At 38.0% G+C, this 19,535-nt stretch overlaps 2 protein-coding genes across 2 annotated transcripts; both read right to left on the reverse strand.

Moving 5' to 3' along the window:
• Window positions 1-111: 111 nt before the first annotated feature.
• asah1b (N-acylsphingosine amidohydrolase (acid ceramidase) 1b) lies at window positions 112-5,341 on the reverse strand. Its single transcript, XM_034544035.1, has 14 exons — window positions 5,194-5,341; window positions 5,001-5,047; window positions 4,390-4,480; window positions 4,220-4,306; window positions 4,056-4,134; window positions 3,872-3,946; window positions 3,733-3,778; window positions 3,491-3,635; window positions 3,346-3,400; window positions 3,180-3,261; window positions 2,258-2,389; window positions 1,570-1,693; window positions 818-874; window positions 112-726 (listed from the first exon to the last, which is right to left on the reverse strand). Exons 1-14 carry the CDS (start codon window positions 5,260-5,262, stop codon window positions 637-639), a joined length of 1,179 nt encoding a protein of 392 aa, XP_034399926.1. The 5' UTR covers window positions 5,263-5,341; the 3' UTR covers window positions 112-636.
• A 1,197-nt stretch (window positions 5,342-6,538) lies between these two features.
• frg1 (FSHD region gene 1) lies at window positions 6,539-16,474 on the reverse strand. Its single transcript, XM_034542877.1, has 9 exons — window positions 16,340-16,474; window positions 14,799-14,866; window positions 14,448-14,570; window positions 11,751-11,808; window positions 11,255-11,369; window positions 10,273-10,377; window positions 9,983-10,074; window positions 7,342-7,452; window positions 6,539-6,717 (listed from the first exon to the last, which is right to left on the reverse strand). Exons 1-9 carry the CDS (start codon window positions 16,396-16,398, stop codon window positions 6,681-6,683), a joined length of 768 nt encoding a protein of 255 aa, XP_034398768.1. The 5' UTR covers window positions 16,399-16,474; the 3' UTR covers window positions 6,539-6,680.
• Window positions 16,475-19,535: the final 3,061 nt, after the last annotated feature.

Genomic DNA, 19,535 nt, shown 5'->3' on the forward strand with positions numbered 1-19,535 from the left:
AAAGCCATAAGTCTAGAATGTGAAAGGTCGTTAGAATAAAAAGTCCAAAATAAGAAAAGTCCGAAAAACCTTGTCAGTAAGAAACTAGTCCAAAAAAATACTAGTAGAACCTTTTAATTTGTGAATAATTTTATTAAACATCTTTAAAATCAAAAAAGTGGTCCGCCACGAGGCAGATTCATCAGTACCAGTGCGTTAAGTGGTCATGAGAACGTTCTTGACCCGGATAAAACACAAATGAAATTAAAGCAGGGCCACTGGAGGCACAACATGGTGAGTGTGAAGATTTAAAAAAAAAAAAAAAAAAAACATACATGGAACAATAATTAGCAGTATTTCAATACATTACATCTCCCTTAGCCCACGTAGAGATCCACTGCTGGACTCAATGACACACATAAATAAGGAATTTACAAGTTTGATTCACTTTTGTGTCAGTTTCCCTCATGACAGAAACAAGTATGAATTATTATTCTCAAAGTACTCTCGATTCGTCTGAAAAACTCAGTCAGGACAAACTTCAGGTTCAGGTGATTTGGTCGCTGTGCAAACAGTTAACAACAACCTCACTTCAGCGTCAGTCTTCTCCACGCAAGTAGGCCTTTACAAACTGATCGGGGATCAGAAGCTAGGCCGCTACCAGGGCATGCAGGGGTTTGGGCAGTCGCGGATATACGACTCCAGTTTCCCCTCAGACACCTGCATCAGTGTGGTGTACGTAGTCAACTGTGAAAAAGCACAGCGAGAAACGGTTAGTTACACTGAACAAATATCACACCTTTAATTCATAAATACACGCGGACATTAGAAGGCTCACCTTGTTGAGCACGGGTTTGGTTGAAAGGACGTCGTACATGGTCTTCAGTGAGATGTTCTACAAAGAAAAAAAAGGACGGATCAAAAAAGGTGTCTCGTCACTCCAAATCGAGGTCAATTTGTGACGAGTTGCATTCCCGTTTATCACATGATTGACGAGAGGATTTGAACGTTTTCAGATGGAGTTCAAAAAGTCAGAGACAGAAATGTGTCCAAGAAGTGAGTCAGTCAATAGCGGAATGAACCCGAGTACAATTACTTAAGTAACCTTTGTAGGTACTTGTACTTTACTTGGGTACGTTAAGCCACTTTGCACCTCTACTCTAATACACAGAGGGAAAAAACTAAAGTGTCACTACATTTATTATACAGCTGTAGCTAGTAGTTACTTTTTACATATTCAGATCAATAAATTAACTATCAAATGGCTTAATATAGTTTCAAGGTGCCCGGCAGTAAAGTAGATCAAATTAGCGACTATTTACAGCTACAACATTAGTGGTGCTTATATATTAATGCATCAATAATCATTATCCAAAAACATATTTATTGTTCTGAAATGCCCGTTCTGCATAATAAGTGCTTTTACTTTCGGTACTTGAAGTATATGTTGATACAAACACTTTTTTTTTTTTTTATTGAGTAAAATTGTGAATGCATGACTTTTACTTTTTACATTGTGGCATTCTTGCCTTTACTTTTTAAACAGTAAAATATATGAACACTTCTTCCACATCCGCCCTCAGTGCTCACCGTCTGCGTGGTCCGGTTCATGCACGTCATGGCGGGAGTTCTGCGATCGTCCAGGAACAACGGCTCCTTCCAGTGATCGTAGTTCGTCTCCAGGACGTACCACCGGCCCATCTTCAGGTCAATCCTGAAACGCATGAATCATTTTTATTTATACATTTTAAACATGTGACGTGCTGCAACACAAAGCAAACAGTTCAATCAGGTGACCTGAAACCAAAGCCGTCACCAGTTCCTCGTTCAGGAAGTGATGTTGCACATTAAAACGCTGAGTCATGTGTAGGTTAAAGTGTTTCGATTGGCTCAGGACTGATATACGCGTTGTTATTTTCAATCAAATCACACATGATGATGATGATTAAACATGTAAAAAAAAAAAACTAAACCACGGACGATAAAACATCCAGGAATGCAAACACTGTATTGTTGACATTTAATGTTTGAGCTTTTATTATATATATATATATATATATATATATATATATATATATATATATATATATATATATATATATATATATATTGTTTATTATATACACACACACGTTATTGAAGTCTAAATGTTGTATATGTATACAAATAGATTGCGTGTATGTGGAGAACTGTTTGCTGCTGCTGCTCCCAAAGGAGACAATGAAGCCTAATCTCATCTAAAAGGCTATAGAAGTGCAGATTAAGCGCCGCTACTCACTCCAAGATGTCGATACTGAGCAGTCTGGACCTGGTGACGATGCAGCCCTGGCCGGTCTGGTTTCCTCCCAGGATGAAGTAAGCTGGAGCCAGCAGCTTGGTCTGAGCCAGGAGAGTTTTGGCTTCCTCGTAGCTGGCGAGAGCGGGATAAGACTCATTGTTGGTACAGCGAGGTCGCTTGGCAGCATTCAGTTTTTATGAACCATGAATCTGAATGCATGAAAACATCAAGTCTGCTTTGTTTAAAAAAAAAAATCATAGCTTTACACTTCTGTTTCCACACTGCCTTTTACCACTAAATTGTGGACAATGCATTCATATATATTTTGAATTGTAAGTACACTGTAGTTTTTATTCACCCGATTGATCAGTTTCTTTGAAATATAGCATTTTTTTTAATCTTACATTTTTATTCTAGTCTTAAAACCTTTTCATAAATACTGCACATATTTTATAGTATCCCCATATTGTTTTATTTCTTATGTTATGCATATAAATTGCCTTGCCGTTAAACTGTACAATACAAATAAACATGAAACGGATGACGGCATTATATTTTTTGGACGCTAAAAAAGAAACTAAAAAATAAATAAATAAAAAAGGTACCCTGTGGAGCTTGGATTATTTCACATAAGTCGGCAAATTGCATCATCAACATCTTTGAATGTTGAATGTCAAAAAAATAAATAAAGTCTTGTGAAATCGGCTTATGGCCTTATTTTCTTTCTCATATACCGGTGTGCCGCAACATATTTACAGCACATTAATGCCATCACACACATATGCATCAACCCTCTGCATGCGCTGAGCTCGACCACAAGATACAAACTAAACGGAGAACTGCTCTTTAGACTCTTCAGCAACACCAGCGGCCCCAAAACTCCACGACGTCCCGCTAAATATGCAAAAAGAGGAACGAATACCTGTTTGCATTTTCTAGAACGGAGCGAGTGAGGAAGCTCATCCACATCCCATCTCTCTTCCCCAAGATCCACTCCAGGATTCCTGCATGTGAACACATTTAAAACGGCGAGTCATCACAAAACGAGACCTCGTGTCCAACGGCGATATGAACATTCATTCACTCACCGATGTATCCGCCATCGAGGCTGAAGCGCTCATTCATAGTCAGAGAGAACATGTGCTGCGGAGAAAGAGGGAAAACGTCAAGAAGCATAAACAACTCAACAGCTGGTATGGATTTTTAATAACGTTTAATGCCGAGTTGACTTACAGGCTTGATGCCAGTCAGCAAGCCGACATATCCAGCAAAGTTTGTGGACTTAAAGATCGTCTGGTTATTTCTCTTGAAGTCAAGGTTTACCACCAGAGGCTTCAGCTTCTCACTAATGATCCAAGACTTGTTTTTTATATCCCAGCTGTGAAGAAGGAAAGAAGTGGGGTTTATGAGATTTTATTAAGCCGAATCTGAATCTTAAATATTGTGATTTTTTTTTGGGGGGGGGGATTTCTTACCCCATAAATAGACCAAAATCCAGATTTCTACCATGGAGTAGGTTACCTGTAAGAGTGTGAAGCCCAAACGCATGTCAGTATTGCTGTAGCATTGTTTTAAAGTCAGTAAATCAATCTGATTCTGGACAATGACCCCGACCCTTATCGTCTTCTGCAACAACCGACGTGCACACGGTGAACACCTCATAGAAGATGTTGAACAGGACGACTTCGCCTAGATTATAAAAATGAAGATAGACAATTTAAATGAAATAATAAGTCAAGAGGTCAACGGAACAATTTTAAAACCAATTTACGAAAATGTGATTCTTTTTTTTCCTTACCAAGAGGAATCTCTGAAACGGCCGCAATTCCTCTGATTTCTTCCCCAAAAGGGTCTGGGAGTGAATCCACCATCAACGGCTGCAGAACACAAACGTGGCATGCTAAAGGAAAACATAGTTCAGAGAGCAAGAGAGAGCGAGAGAGAGAGAGAGCAACATCTCACCAGTGTAACGTCAACGAGCTCAATCAGCTTTCCGCTGGGAACAAAAGCGTTGGCCAAGTCTCTGATGGCCTGGATCACGTTGACCAGCTTCAAAAGAAAAAAGGATAATCAGTAAAAAAAAAAAAAAAAAATTCTGAGAGACTAGTTTAAAGTACTTCTTTTTTTCTTACAGCCGTCTTCTTGTCAGTAATGAGAGCCGTCCATCTCTTGCTGGGCGGCGAGTCCAGGTCCACCGTGTACCAACTGACAGATCCTCTGAACCTGATGAGGAAGGACACGATTTTAAAAAGCCACTGAAGCACAACTATGCAAATGATAACATCCTAGTCAAAAACTTAACTTCTGATTTAATGCCACTGGAGTTGCACAATAATGCGTCCGTTGAGGCCGTGGAGGCCAATTAAATCCCAGTTTAATCCAATTACTCCAATGTAATGCACTTTCATCAATTTTGGGGACTTTCAAGAGACAGAGAGAGAGGTCGTAAAAAACTCTGGTGCAGCAGAGGACAACATATTATGTCTTTATTCCCTGTTAGGGTTCAAACTCCAAAAAAAACCCACCAGATCCTATACTTCCACATATAACTCAAGAGCTTTTGGTCGCACACGCACGTTCTTTTAAATGTCCAAACAGACGCAGGATTTACTAACCGCAACTTGTTATTTGGATGTACAGATTTACGAGGAGCAAGTGAAGGCAACAGAGTTCAGTTCTGAGGTGTTACAAAACACTAGTTAAACAGGGATGAAATGAACGTTTACTGACTGGTGTCACTTACGTGGGGCCCTTTGGTGGATACATGTCTGCCCGACAGTCTTCTGTATACTGCAAATAAATGAACATGAAATGTGTGTGTGTGTGTGTGTGTGTGTGTGTGTGTGACTTCAGAGGAAACAATATCAATACAGCTCAACGTGGTGAGAGGTCTTTTCAAAATGAACACGTTACAACAGCACAACGAAGTCTCTTACCGGTGGAATAAACTGTGTCGACGTAACAGAAAATAAAGCCACTGCGATTATTAAATAACGGAGACCCATTTTGGGAGGATTTCAGTCAAACTGTTGCTCGTCCGAGAAGCTGCTGCTGTTTACCGCGTGACAGTAACCTGCCTGATTTAAGAAGGGGGAAAGAAAGAAGGGAAACCGGAAGTCGTTTAGCGACATAAAATTACTTTGTACAAATAAAAAGAGACAACATTGATTATTTATACGTGTTTTAGAAGAAAAATAATATTTAAAAAAATGTAGTTTCTTTAATTTGTTATAAAAACAAGAACCTCCGACACAAATAATAAGGAAGTGATACAAAACACCCCTCGAAAGAAACCACTAATGGTTGTTCCCATGCGGAAGTGAAAATTAAAAATAACATGACCAACAGCTGTCCCCTTTTCTGTTTTTTTACTCTCTGCAGTTGCCCCTTGGTATGTTAGTTGAAATGTATTTAAATTTCTTATTGACAATTTATGAAACTATACATCTGCAATTGTTAAATAAAAAAATATTTTAAAACATGAATAATTAGAAAATAGACCAACTGCAATGGTATGTGGGGAAAATAATAATATGATATATAAAGAAAGGAAGGACAAATTGAACTAATCTAATCCAATAAATCATTGTGTGAAATCAGTGTGGTTATATAAAGAGGCATACATGGAAATCCTCCTCTGTTGCTCTCCTGAAGGTTTCTTCCCTTTTCTCCACGTGAAAGTTTTTTTGGGGGAGTTTTTCCTGATTCGATGTGAGGTCCTGGGACAGGGATGTTGTATGTGTACAGATTGTAAAGCCCTCTGAGGATAATTTGTAATTTGTAATGCTGGACTATACAAAATAAACTGAATTGAATGATACAGCACAATTTTAGGATTCACAGCAAATTATTTTGTGGGCCCCCTGACAGAGTGCTTCAGAAACGACTTTGAGAATTACTGGTTTAGTTCCTTTAATTATATCCCCATTCAGCATCTCACATGGTTTGATTAACCACAAGACAACCCCAGCAAAGAGTATATATATATACATCGTTAACAATCTAATAAAGTAATATGTGATGAATCAATCACAGGAGCATCAGTCTACATATTGAGTACTTTAACTTTTGATCTTTTAAGTTGTTTGGATGATAATAATGATGTCCTTTTACTTTTTATATGTATATTTTATATCAGTGTATCAATGTTTTTACTCAGATAAGCCCAGTGTACCTCTTCTGTGAGACACAGGAAACTAAATGTATTATTCAACTGAATTCTATAAATGTCACCATTTAGATTCATTCAACTGGCTAAAAATACACAGAGACCAAAAAAAACTGATTTGACTGTGTCATTTTATTCAAAGATATTAAAAAGAAAACTAAAAAACAAAGGGTACATTAAATGTCAGATCAAATGGCCAAATCTTGATCAAAGATATTTACAAAACACATCGCAGTGACCGACAAAGTTGAGTCTTCACTTGCAGTACCGGTCTGCTTTCATTTTGCTTCTCCTGTAATGAAAGAATTAAACATATTTCACTCAGTGCAAAATCATGTCAGCGGAATCAATCTATATTCTGTTATTAATTATTAAATTACTTTGAATTTAAGATCCATTACAAAGAAACTGTGATACATTTCTTTTTTATAGAAATGTATTTTACTGTTTTTTTAAACAGTAAAATACCTTGCGTGCCGCTTTGTTTATTTAGTGCTTCTGTTCACACACTTTACTTTGTGAAAAATATTAACGTGCATGAATTCTCACATCTGCTACTTGTTATTACTGTTATGTTGATGATGTAAATAGATTTCTTAATCTGCTATAATGACAGCAGCAGGAGTTACCTGCCTGTGAGCTTTCACGTCTAAAGCTGCAAATCAAAACACAGAAGATGAACGGAGGCTCGTCCTATTGTTACACTTTATGGAACATTTTTGTCTCGGTCTCCACAAACTCACTGTGTGAGTACTTTGATTTAAATGTTAAACAAAATTGAATGCTGCGAGTACAATTTTACAAGAGTACAACGTTTATACACAAAGGGACAATTAAGGAAGAGTGACGAGACAAAAGAAGTACATTAGGGGTTTGAGAATAAATATGGAATGAGCTCATTTTATATTATTATTACCTGTCGAGCAAAGTTTCATGAAACTTCCCGTCTGTTCTGGCCCTCTTCAGCGTGGAGGAGTCTCCCTCATTAACACGGAGCCGCCGATCTTGAAAACTCTGAAACTTCTTCCTGTAATTCACACAGCAAACATGATAAGACTATATTACAAAAGGATGTGCGGAGGCGAACGACACAGCATCCATACGCACCCAAACATAACAACTCATCCATTTCACATTTTATTCTCTTTGGAGAACTGGCACCGAGGCTCTAAGAAGCCAACTCTCTGAGAAGAATTCAAAACAATGAGCCCAAGTATGAACTGAAGCAGAATATCTAAATGGTGACCGTAGCATCTAAATAGCAACAAGATGAATGTCTGCGCTAACAAGCTGCCGCAGACCAACACGTAATGTACTATAATGTAACATCCTTCTTATCATCAAACCGTTGGCTTGAATCTTTAGAGTTCTGCATGAATGAGACGTAAAACCCCAAAATGAAAACCCAGAAAAAAAACCCAATTAATTAGGAAAAATTAATTGTTTTTTTTTGGAATGTGTTTATCTTTTGGTTAGATGCCTAAAAAAAAAATCCTACTCGTAAATTTTTAAGCATTTAGTTGCTAAGAAGAGGCTAAATGAGCGGACTACGTGTCATAGTGGCAAACATTAGTCTGCCTTTTGAAGAACTGCTGTTTGTTTAGAGCCTAACTTTAGCTTTTTACTTCTGCAATTGCATTCACGCTTCAAAAAAAGTGCATTTATTTTGATTATTTTTGCTGAACAAAACATGCAGGTATAATAAACTAAATTGTGGTTTGGTCGAGGGCACCAGTGGGACGCCAATTTCAAATACGTCCTCCCTGCAGCACTCGGCGCATATAAAAAAAAAGCTCCGCCAGCAATGAAGCGAGGTGCATTGTGGGACTTTTATCCTCCCTTTCAAATGTGCATGACATCTTAAAATAATGAAATATAAAACAAATGGTTATTCTAAAGTAGGCGATCTTACCAATATGCTCAAACAGCAACCAAACAACTGTGATAAACAACCCTGGCATCCAGTCAGAAACTTCTTTGATGTTTAGTCTCTCTTTGCTCTGCCTGTGTTTTATGATTCCCAAGCTGCACTCCATCCTGAAAGGCATTTTAGACGCTAAACACTACATCAAGACACAGGCTCAAGGGCAGCCATTATCAACATGTCAACAAGATGAGTCCATTTCCCCAGCATTCATCTAAAACAAATAATAGAGCTGGAACACCAGCCAAAGCATGTCAAGCAAAAGAAGAAAAAAACCAGTTTCAGACATATTGCCTTGAACTTAATAAGCTGCAGACGGGCCCGTGGATAAAACACTCGCAGTGTCGGAAGCTGATATGTGGTGCTGCTCGCTTTCTCTTCCCGGTCTAAGCGCAGACCATCAATTGCATCTTTAAAAAGGCGCCGGACTGATGAGGCGGTAGCTCAAAAAGGGCCACATCCAGTGATTTAGTTGTCAAACTCTTGTCGGCGCAGACCGACACAATGTGAAGATAATGGGAAGGAAATCACCCTAAATTCCCCTCAATCAAAATATAGCGCTTGAGCACTCATTTCGGAGGAGGCTGAAAGCTAAACTACTTAAACGACAACGCATCTAGCTGATATGAAATACAAGTATAAGTACAACAGTTTAAAAAGACAAATACCACTTAATAAAAGTCACTTTCTGGGGCCACTTCCAAGAAAAGCCAAGAGATACAGTTTAAACTGAAGATGCATTCATTAATATGTTTTTTTTCAAGCTGTTAACTAAAAGTAACGTTGTATATGCACGGACACAGCATTCCAAAAGATCATGTAAATGCAGAATAATTTTTTTGTGAGGCATTTTAAAATCAACCAATTATTATCAACTGTTCAAAACTAGTCATGTATAACTTTATTTAGATATTTCTTTTTTTTATTATTATTATGTGTGATTGCTGCTATTGTTTTGTTTATCTGTATGTATTCAACACTGTCTGTGACGACTCTATACGGTGTAAACAAGTGTCTCATTGTAGGAAAATGCTCTGGTAGAATTTTAATGCAGATGACAGTAACAATTGTTTTTTTGGCACTCTGCCAGAGAGGAGGTGATTATTTTGCTTGTGACCACCATAGATATTCAGCCATGACAGACTGCATTGATTCTTTTTTTTTTTTAGAGGTCTGAAGAGGTTCAAATAAAAGCAAAGTTTAGAGAAAAGTTTGAAGAAATAAACTTATTTGTGAAGCAGAAATATGTAAAATAAATAAAAATCAATCCACAACCCCCAGATCTGACTTTTACCCAGATGGGTGTGTTGTGTTTCTACAATTTTTTTTATAAATATAGTATTTATTGCAGGTTTATTTAGAGGGCGTATGATTTTTCTGGCCACTTTGTATTTAACCTGCTATGTAAACAAACTTAAAACAGCAGCCGCCTCCTCCACGCTGCCGTAACTTGAAAGCACTTGGGTGAAGGAACTTCTGATTGGCTCGTAAATTTTACATTAAATGCAGCACGAAAGGGGCAACTGAACCGGGCAGAGGAGGGTAGACAGTAAAATAGAACGTTATATGCAGAGAGACGCTCATTTGTAATCGATCGGGATGCTCGTGTACACATAAAAGGGAAGTTACGTACACATAATTGACCTCGCAAGACTTCACGTTGCCCCTGTCTTCTTCTACGATGTCATCTTTACGCTTGACCTCTTGTTCCGCACTCGATCTGATCTGCAGAAATAAAAAAAAAAAACAGAAAAGGGAGGAGAAGCTTTGCATTAAACATCAATACCTTGAACCCCCCCCTGAAGTGAGGTCACAAACATTTTCCCCTTCCATCTCAACAGTCAGGACCCCACAGAGATTGCATGCTGAAAGTGAAAGGATTAACATGCGACCTTGTGGAGGAACCACATTTATACATCTCACCTTCAGCATCTCGTCATCTCCTGCTGTCTTGCTCTTGGCCACGATGTCCCCATTGTCACTGTAGGAGATGAAACAACTATTTGCCGCCATGAGAGCCATTTTGCCCTGATGCAAAACAGGAGGAAAACAGAGGAGGAGGAGGAGGAGGAGGCAGTTGATTAGATAGATTTGCAGCAGGATTGCTTCGTTGCGACCGACATGAAAGGTTGCCTGATATTTGACGTAAAAAGTGTCTCAAGGTTGCGCCGGGCAGGTTGTTTATAGGTTTAACAAAGCGCCGAGGCGAGAAGTGCGCTGCAGTGATAAGGCAGACGCATTCTGCATAATGAATGACTTGTTTTTACAGTTTCTACAGCTAAGTGCTCTCTCCCTCACGGGCTTAACTCTAATCAGCCATGCGGAGAGCTGTGAAAGGCAGAGGACCGTACATGTCCCTTTACATGGCGCGCCACTACTGCCTAGAATACTAATTGGTGTTCATATGGGCATCATATAGAAAAAAACTATTACAATATGTATTCTAGCATAATATTTATTTTGTCTTCCACAATTCATACCTATTTTCATCATCGATCAATCTGCAAGTTATTTTCTCAATGCCCATCTCTATTTTCAAAAACCCAAGTTAACATCATAAAATGTGTTTTTTTATTTTTTATTGTATTCGACCAATTATTTAGTTTATTATCATATATGATCAACAAATGCATTAAATAAACACAACAGAAGCTGGACCCAGCAAAATGTTGGCATTTTTGCTTGAAAAATGAAAATGGTAGTTAATGTAATTACTGTTCTGTTAATCAACTTATCAATTAATTGTTTCAGCCCTACTTGTATTGAAGGCAAGATGGCCACACACTGTGCCCCAATGACATGTTGTTGTTGTTTAACTGAAGTTTCCAAGTTGAGAGAATACATCAACATTTCGATCTATATACTTTTTGACCTCTAGAGACACGTAATGGAACCAAAGACTCACGTTCTCGAAGACCGTTTCCCATTGTTCCCTGGAGCCAATGGCATCAGAGCGGCCGACTACCAAGCCGTCAGAGTTGATACCCAGGTACTTGCCATACCCAGACTTCAAGGCTATCCTGCAACAGCAAAAAGGACCACATTTCATTCTACGGCGACAGACTGATTTGGGCCTTTTTGATCCCCCAAAAAGACCAAACAGGCTAATCTGATGTTCATTTAGAAAACCAATTAGTTTTTTCCCCACCGCGCTGCAAAGTATTTTGTCTTCATGACAGGCACGGCTTAATGATATTAGTTAAGAGTTAATCTAAGATGAACTAAAGAAATGGCTCCATAAAAAAGCCCCACCTCCACACAGACAGGATAAATTACTCTTGTACATTTAGACACCATTAAAAAAAAAAAAAAGAAATCTCTGCAGAAGCGGGGTGCTAAATCTGTTGGCGAAGGATTATCTGTGGATTCAAATTCCATCAGCAGTTTGTCTGTTTAATCACCTTGTGTCCGAGAGCTTGACGGCAGTAAACTGTTCTGGGGGGTCGGGTCCTTCATCATCTGAAACAAATAAAAAACATTGAACCTTTAAAGATTGTACGGTTCTTAGTATTGCTTTTTTAAAACAGCTCTAAGTTTAGATTTTTCAGATTTGTTAATAATGGGGCTTCTTTCGACCTGCAGCAGGTAACATACTCTGTGAAGCAAGATGTCTGACCTGTAACTACATTTCGGGCATCGATCTTTTTTAGATTTAGACAGAAAAAGCTTGCGCCACACAAAAACAATAATTTAGTGTTCAATGAATTACGGTGTCACAATTATGTTCCATTATTAAAATGTGCATAATTCTTTTTTTCATGGCAGGTATACTTTGAGACCGGCGTCATGTTTAAGTAATGCGCTCCTGGTAATTAATAATGCAAACCCTCTGGCTACACAGCGCTGTGTTCATCTGGATCCATTTCAGCAGCACGGAGATGTTTGAAATGAGACACGAAAGGGAACTGTTGTGCTGCATTTAAATTCTTTATTCTACACTCGAGGTGTTCTGGGTTCCCCGTGATTTCATTAAGTGACCTGCCTGCGGTCACTTCCTGACTTTTGCAATAAAACAAAGTTACCCACAATTCCTAGTGCATCATACAGGCATCAGGTCGAGGGAGAGCGGAGCCTGCGAGACATTACCGAGGAACGCATTAATATCGTAGAGGTTAGATGTGACACAAGCTGCTTCTTCAAAAGGCTGATTATCTTTGAAATATGTCAGATGGTGACCCTCAGAGTTGGCTTGGAGAACATCGGTATGTTTCCTCTGACCCCGAGGGTGAACGTGAACACTTTTTTTTGGCAGTCTTCTAAAACGCTGCATCATCCAGACACTCTGCAGAGAATCCAGTAAAGAGGGGGAAATCTCTCAGGTCTTTTTCTATACCGCAAGCTCACATCCACTTTCATCTCCGAGAAATGAGCTTATGTGCATGCAGAGGATGAGGAACCACTAAGGGATTTGGGATGTTTCAATCTACCCGCCATTTCCACTGGTTCTCACAAAAAACGTGGGCTGACTTTATTGTTAGTCGTGTCTCTCTTTCCGAGCAGACTGTTCGGATGAGCAAAACTCCCTCAGAAGAGCCCTTCGGCAGAAGTGAGTGAAAACCTAGAGTTAGCGCTGTCCTTACCCTTAACTCAACCCGGTTCAGCCTTATTGAGTCTGGTGTATGGATTTACTACTTAAATACTTAGGCTACTGCTTTGTGGTCTGAAGGCAAAAGCCCCGTCATCCCCACAACGCCCGGAGCCGACAGTAAACGTGACCTCCAAAATGAGTTTTTTAAGTTCTTCAAGTTAGTACAACTGTGGTCTAAGCCAAGCAGATGTCGAATTTGCATCTTCATCTCAATTGCAGACAAAATGAAATGCTTCCCGGCTTACATTCCACATGGTGCTATTTTTACATTGTAATCCTGCTTTGCCATTCCTCCCAGGTAGAGTCCCACCCATTTCTTCTGTGTTACATATATACAGTAGATTCATCATCCTGGGTGAGGCTGGGTGATACGGATCTTGTGTAAATGTGTAAGTTCTTTGACGTAGCTAATAGCTAATGCTAATGGGGGTTGCAATGGGTTTAATTATGATGCATTCAAGCTCTATTCTATGAAAATTAGTATTGGGCAAAGGTAAATTATAATGTTTGCATGTGTTTGAATATTATTGTGAAAAGAAAACATATAATTGTAAAATGTAGATGTTGGCAAGAAACTTGAATAAATACAGTTGTTTAAGGAGATGCTTTCAGAACAATATAAAATGGATATTAGAATTATGACCTGTTTAATGTCCTCACTCTAGATCAAAACCAATACTGCCACAGATCTTTTTAAGCAGAGCATGTGTTTAAATGAAATGTATTTCCTTAATATTTTAATTGTGTGTTTCATACAAATAACCACTATAGAAGACATCAACAAAGTAAAAGGAGAACATTTAACATGTGTTGACCGTTTACACTGACTTTGGGATTGTTGAAATCATTTTTTAAGGCAGTGGTGAAAAACATTAGTCTGGAGCCTTGAATACCAGCTCCTAAAATAAAATAAACGATTGGTATCTGGTGGGTATTGGTAAATATGACTCATCAATGGATGGTAATTTAATCAGCTGCAAAAAAACAATATCGGGGCATCTCTAGTTCCTTCAGATGGATTTCTTAAATTTTCATTATTAATCAATCTGTCAGCTATTTTCTGTCTTTGTTTTGTCTATTTTTTGTTATGTCAAAAAATAGTGAGAAATGCCTCTGATCATTTCCCACAGGCAGGCATAGGTAATATGATGGTATTAAAATTCCCTGTGGACTACTTTCAATGAGTCTCTCCCTTTTGATTGACTTTTATAAATTGTTGCCATCTTTACAGCCAGCAACAGCAGAAAATGCCACCCAAACATACCTCAACAAAATGTTTTATCTTGAATAGAAATATTAGTACAAAGGGATCTTTCACGCACATAAATACATGTTTTATAGTTGAAAATAAATTAGAGAGTACAGGTATCTCAAGTATACCCCATCAATATTTAAATGTTTAACTGTGCTTCAAAGAAGTGATCAAATTGAGTAAAATCCCTGAGAGCCGTGCAAATGGCCGGACTCTTGAAATGACAACTTCTGAAGTCTTTCCACTGCGTCTTCTTACCTTTGTGTGGTGCACCGAGTGTGAATAAGCCATTATCCACGGCATGGATGTAAGCGTTGTTCTGCATCTCTATGGCAACACTTCCAGAGATGTCCCCAAAGTTGCTGACAGACCACCAACCACCTGGAGAGCAGAAATACCCATGTCACAAGGTGTAACAATCCATTGCACTGCTGTGTGCTTGAAATACTTAGCAACCTTAAGGTGCAGTATCCAATCAGAGTACACTTTTAGTACTTACTTTAATCAAAAAAATCATAGTAGGAAAAACAAATGGAAAAGATAAACAGAATATCAAAAAGGTCTTTGGTGTTTGTTTCTACAATTCAGAAATACAGTACATAAACATACCAATAACATCAGCTTTTTCTTCATCATCTCCTGCTTTCTTCTTCTTATCTTTATGCTTCCTCTTTTTCCTGTGAACAAACATAATAACATATGTCTTTATTAGTATTTAGCTTGTTCAATTACACAGGTAGGCCTTGCAAGCCTACCATTATATTAAACTGGTCGGGCGGGCATATTAATTTGTTAAAAGTGAATACATTTTCAAAATGCACAAAGACTCTTAAAAGTCAATAACAAATCCCTGAGTCACCGTTACTTAAAAAATAAGATGTATGGTTCTAGGACATGAGCTGCAGGACCTTCACAAAGTATCCAACCTGGCTGAATTTAAAGTGTAACTTAACACCAGGCAGAAAAGCAGCTTTTCCACTGCCATGTCTTATTCCACGAGTTTCACCTCTGACCACATCCAACGGTGATGCCACAGGGTCCTGGAGTACACCTGTACATCACTGTGGCAAGGTGAGAGGTTCAATTACTGGAGGCCAGCTAAACGGTGTTCAAAGAGAGTGAAGTAACTCCTTAAATACATTGTGTTGTGCTGCAACATGAATTCGACACAACATTTGTAGACAGTATAATAAAAAATACCACCCACCAATAAAGTGAATGAAGCCTAACTTTATTTCTTTGTTAATTATAACCTGTAAATATGAAACACAGAAATGCCTCGAAATGAACAAAAGATTTCAGGTGAGTTTTCAGTTTTTCTGTTTGCTTGGTTGTATTCTCTCACCCTGACTATCCTATTTGTAGTCACTGAGTGCTGAAGAAAGGGTCAAAGTACTCCCATATTATTATTATTCTTTTCAATTTTACCATGATGAAGCCTTCTGTAATCTAGAGACTGGGTTTTCCTCTCAACAGTTTCTCGGACTTATGCTTCAATAGTCTGCTATGTTGTTTTCTACATCTACTTAAAATCAAAAGTATCCATTAGCTGAATCCTATACTTAGTGATACCATATTAATTACATTTTGAGGACAGTGTTCTCATGTTCCTTGTCAGGGTTTTAGGTTCAGGGTTGATCCCATGCTGTGGGTCATCATCTATTTTTATTTGCCAAGTTTATGTTTGTTTTCTCTAGTCACCGTGATTACAAATGGACTAGTATGTCGGCTGTTGTTTCTGTTGCTCAGGCATCTCCATCCTTTCAGGCATATTGTAAGTAGTATTCAAGTATGTTCACCTCAGTTAACGTTAGTTAAGTTACTTAACCTGAGGACTCACGATTCTGCTTTAAACTAACTACTTTCGGACAAATTAGCTAATTAACTTAACCTAGTGATGTTTGGCAAACTAGTTAAAGAAGGCGGTAATGTGTTTGCTAACAGCCGTTGTCAATACGCTGATAGTTAAACGTTTAAGAACGTTCTTTATAGAAAAACAGTTTAACTGAAGTTGCACGAAGCTAACACCAACGTTGTGGCTTTAGCTACCTTTAGCATCGACAACACATCCGTAAGCTAGTCGAAAATAAAACTGAAGATGGTAACCTTAGAGATACGTGGAGCCAGCGTCAAGTAAAATAGACACTTACCCTTTGTTAAGACCTTTCAAAACCAGTTTGGTTGATTTCACGTGAGAATATTCAGCCATTGTTTGACCGAGCTAAGCTAGTGGTTAGCACGGCTACTGTATGTTCAGACACAAGTACGGCAGCCGTAGAGGCACATTCACAGTCTGAGCCAAGTGTCACTCAAAGTCTATGCATCCAACCAACGTTTCCAACACTAACGTTATATTTGTTGGATATATATATATAACATAAATATATATATATACACATATGTATATATATGTATATCTATTATATGTATATATATGTATATATATCTATATCTATATATATATATATATATATATATATATATATATATATATACATACATACATACATACATATGTACATACATACATATATATATATATATATATATATATATATATATATATATATATACATATAATAGATATATATATACATATGTAAATATATATATTAAATGTATATATATATTATATGTATATATATATATATATATATATATATATATATATACATGAGATCAGGATTGAGGTCAGGATCTGAAGAAGTGGCTTTTGTCTTTTCTTGCACACACACAGCACCAGAAATGTTAAATGTTCTCCGATTCAAACCTCTGACACCCGGACCATAAATTAAAAAACACCAATCAACTGTTAAGGAAGGGCTGACTGTATATGCTGCCCCATTTAACAGGAACAGCCCAATCAGGAGCCTGTGGCAGGAGGTATTAAATCATCTGTGGACCCTGTCATGAAGTAAAATAAATTAGACAGTAGCTTGTGCTATCTGCTCAGTGAGTGCAATAAACCTCAATTGGTTAGACCTCAATCAGCCAACAGAAAAAAAAGTGGCCACACTGGAGAAAAAAGCGGATGACAGCAGCCCCAAACCAGACTACCTATAATAACGCCAGCACAAAGCACATCTTAACTGCTGCAGGGGAGAAACTGTAATGCCTCAGTGAGACTCCTGGTGTTGCTGTGCCTGAAGAAAAGTTGGTTCAGAGTACGGAAGATTAATCTGGGCAGAAAAGTCTTGTAAACTTTGAGGAACTTAGCCTGGAGGGTTTTTTAGAAGTCATGAATCAACATTTTACCCGGCCACAACTGAATCTCATTTGTGCTCCCTCTGTCATTTGTCAAATTCAATGATACTTTGACAGCAACCCCTGTTGTTGATGGGATTAAACAGTCATAACTTGTACTGAGAGAGCCGAGTGGTTAAGCCCATAAGTACTTAAAAAGAGCTGACAGAAGACAGTGTCAAGCAAAACGGTAACACAAACGCTATATCACCTGATTCTGCAGGCTGATATAAAGGTTCACTCTCTAGTATATCACTCCAGTGCCGTTTTAATGAACACTTCCCCAATGATCAGTTATAAGCTCTTAGTATAGGCAACATATCAGTTGTTAGGTTGTCCTTTTGATGGCGTTTATCATTTCTATTTGGTACGGCAGTCATACATGTTTATACTTTACTCTCCAATAAACTGTGAAGTCTGTAGTTATACAATTTAAAGTTCTAATCCTTAAAATTCCAATGAAATAAAACCCTATTGTTGAATCTATTTAGCAATAGTCATTATGTATTTATAATCTGTAATTACCTCATATTCTTACAGTTTGTTAATGACTGGGTTAATTTGACAGTTGCCATAGGAAACTATTCATGCATGTAATCCAGAACTCCTATTTTTAGAATATCAGCCTCACAGTTTGCTGTTCACTCTCCTAATGCCTAACTTCTAATGCTGTATCTGACTTTTGGTAGTTCACATTAGAGAATTTAACTGTCAAAACAAAACCATTGCTCTGTAACATATTTGATACCATGTAGCAACTCAAGGACTGTATGCTATAAACCTAAACTTGCCTAAACGCAGGTGTCACCAAAACAATAGGACTGAAATCATAAATGTTCTCTCTATGGCATTCAGAGCATTGATATTGTAGCAAACGTCTATTTGCTATTTAAAGATATATAGTGGCGTGATGGCGTGATGGCTTCCTGAGAAGAGAATGAAGTCATTCTCCCTCTGTGTGCGTTGTAATCCAAGCGTCTCTGTGCTTTGTTTACATTGTGTAATGCCACGGAGCCCCAAAATATCGACTTACATTGGAAATGAGAATTCTGTAATGAAGCAGATTTTTCTGCTCAACTTCATATAGACACTTGAATATCCCTTGTTTTAATCATTAGGTCCTAAAAGATTTCAAATGCAATAATAACAGCCAAATCCAGAGTATTTAACTTCCTTCCTTCATGTGAATGACCTTGAGAAGGAGGCTGGGAGGAGGGGCTAAATACCTGTATCGAGTTCTCTTTACACATGCCGCCATGTTGAGAGCTGTTTGGAGACACTCTATAGGCTATTTAGTCTTATCACTTTGTAGCGAGACTATGTAACAAGGGTTACAATTAACAAAAAAAGAAAAAGGGTAATTCTAAAGTGTGGTTTAAATTTAATGTAATGCAATTTTGGTCCAGACACTGCAGCTATTATCCAGACAGTAATGGACCATGTGGTCCAATTTAGGGGTCTAAATGATAAATTATAGACAATGCACGTGTCATTCTGGAGAAGCATCAACACCACTTAAATATAACAAATCTGACTCTTAATATTTAAATATTCAATATTAAAACACCAACAACTCTGATACCCTATAAACCAAATCCCCCAAAAAAATTTGAAGCAAGATAAACAAAAAAAACAAATATTCCCCAGCTGTTACCTAAACCTCCTGTCATCTGTATATTTCTTGCTTCACTGACGCGTCACAATATCAGTGATCATCCTGTGCCACTACAAAGACGAGCTGCCGTGTGACAGAACATCCTCCTCACAACATGTAGGACGATGCAATTTATGCAAATAATGCAACAGTGCCACACCTCTCACAGTCTAAACTGTCATTTTGTGAAGGATGAGTTAATTCAGGATCACTCCCATGTCCTTTGTGTCTTTCATGTCCCTTTTAAAGGGCCTTTTGTCTAACGAGTCCACCCGCTCCATTAGGCGCCTTCCAACTGTGAAAAAGCAACATTTGTCATCCTATATTTATATTGGACAAAACCCACAACAGCGCTGACACGGAATTAACTCCTTAACGCTCAGGTGAAATCCTCTTCCTGTTTGTCCCCGACTCTGCACCACAGATCATAATTAAATGCAGTTTTATTT

This window comes from Cyclopterus lumpus, chromosome 1, assembly GCF_009769545.1.
Source record: "Cyclopterus lumpus isolate fCycLum1 chromosome 1, fCycLum1.pri, whole genome shotgun sequence".
In the NCBI taxonomy this organism is placed as follows: domain Eukaryota; kingdom Metazoa; phylum Chordata; class Actinopteri; order Perciformes; family Cyclopteridae; genus Cyclopterus; species Cyclopterus lumpus.

Excerpts from the sequence above, each read along its gene's own strand:
- frg1 (XM_034542877.1), bottom strand. The coding sequence starts at position 16,398 with ATGGCTGAATATTCTCACGTGAAATCAACCAAACTGGTTTTGAAAGGT. Across the intron at positions 14,867-16,339 it reads TTGAAAGGTCTTAACAAAGG|GAAAAAGAGGAAGCATAAAG; the intron begins GTAAGTGTCTAT and ends GTTTGTTCACAG. Across the intron at positions 10,075-10,272 it reads GAGATGACGAGATGCTGAAG|ATCAGATCGAGTGCGGAACA; the intron begins GTGAGATGTATA and ends TTATTTCTGCAG.
- asah1b (XM_034544035.1), bottom strand. The coding sequence starts at position 5,262 with ATGGGTCTCCGTTATTTAATAATCGCAGTGGCTTTATTTTCTGTTACG. Across the intron at positions 3,262-3,345 it reads CCTCGATGGCGGATACATCG|GAATCCTGGAGTGGATCTTG; the intron begins GTGAGTGAATGA and ends GTTCACATGCAG. Across the intron at positions 727-817 it reads CCAAACCCGTGCTCAACAAG|TTGACTACGTACACCACACT; the intron begins GTGAGCCTTCTA and ends GCTTTTTCACAG.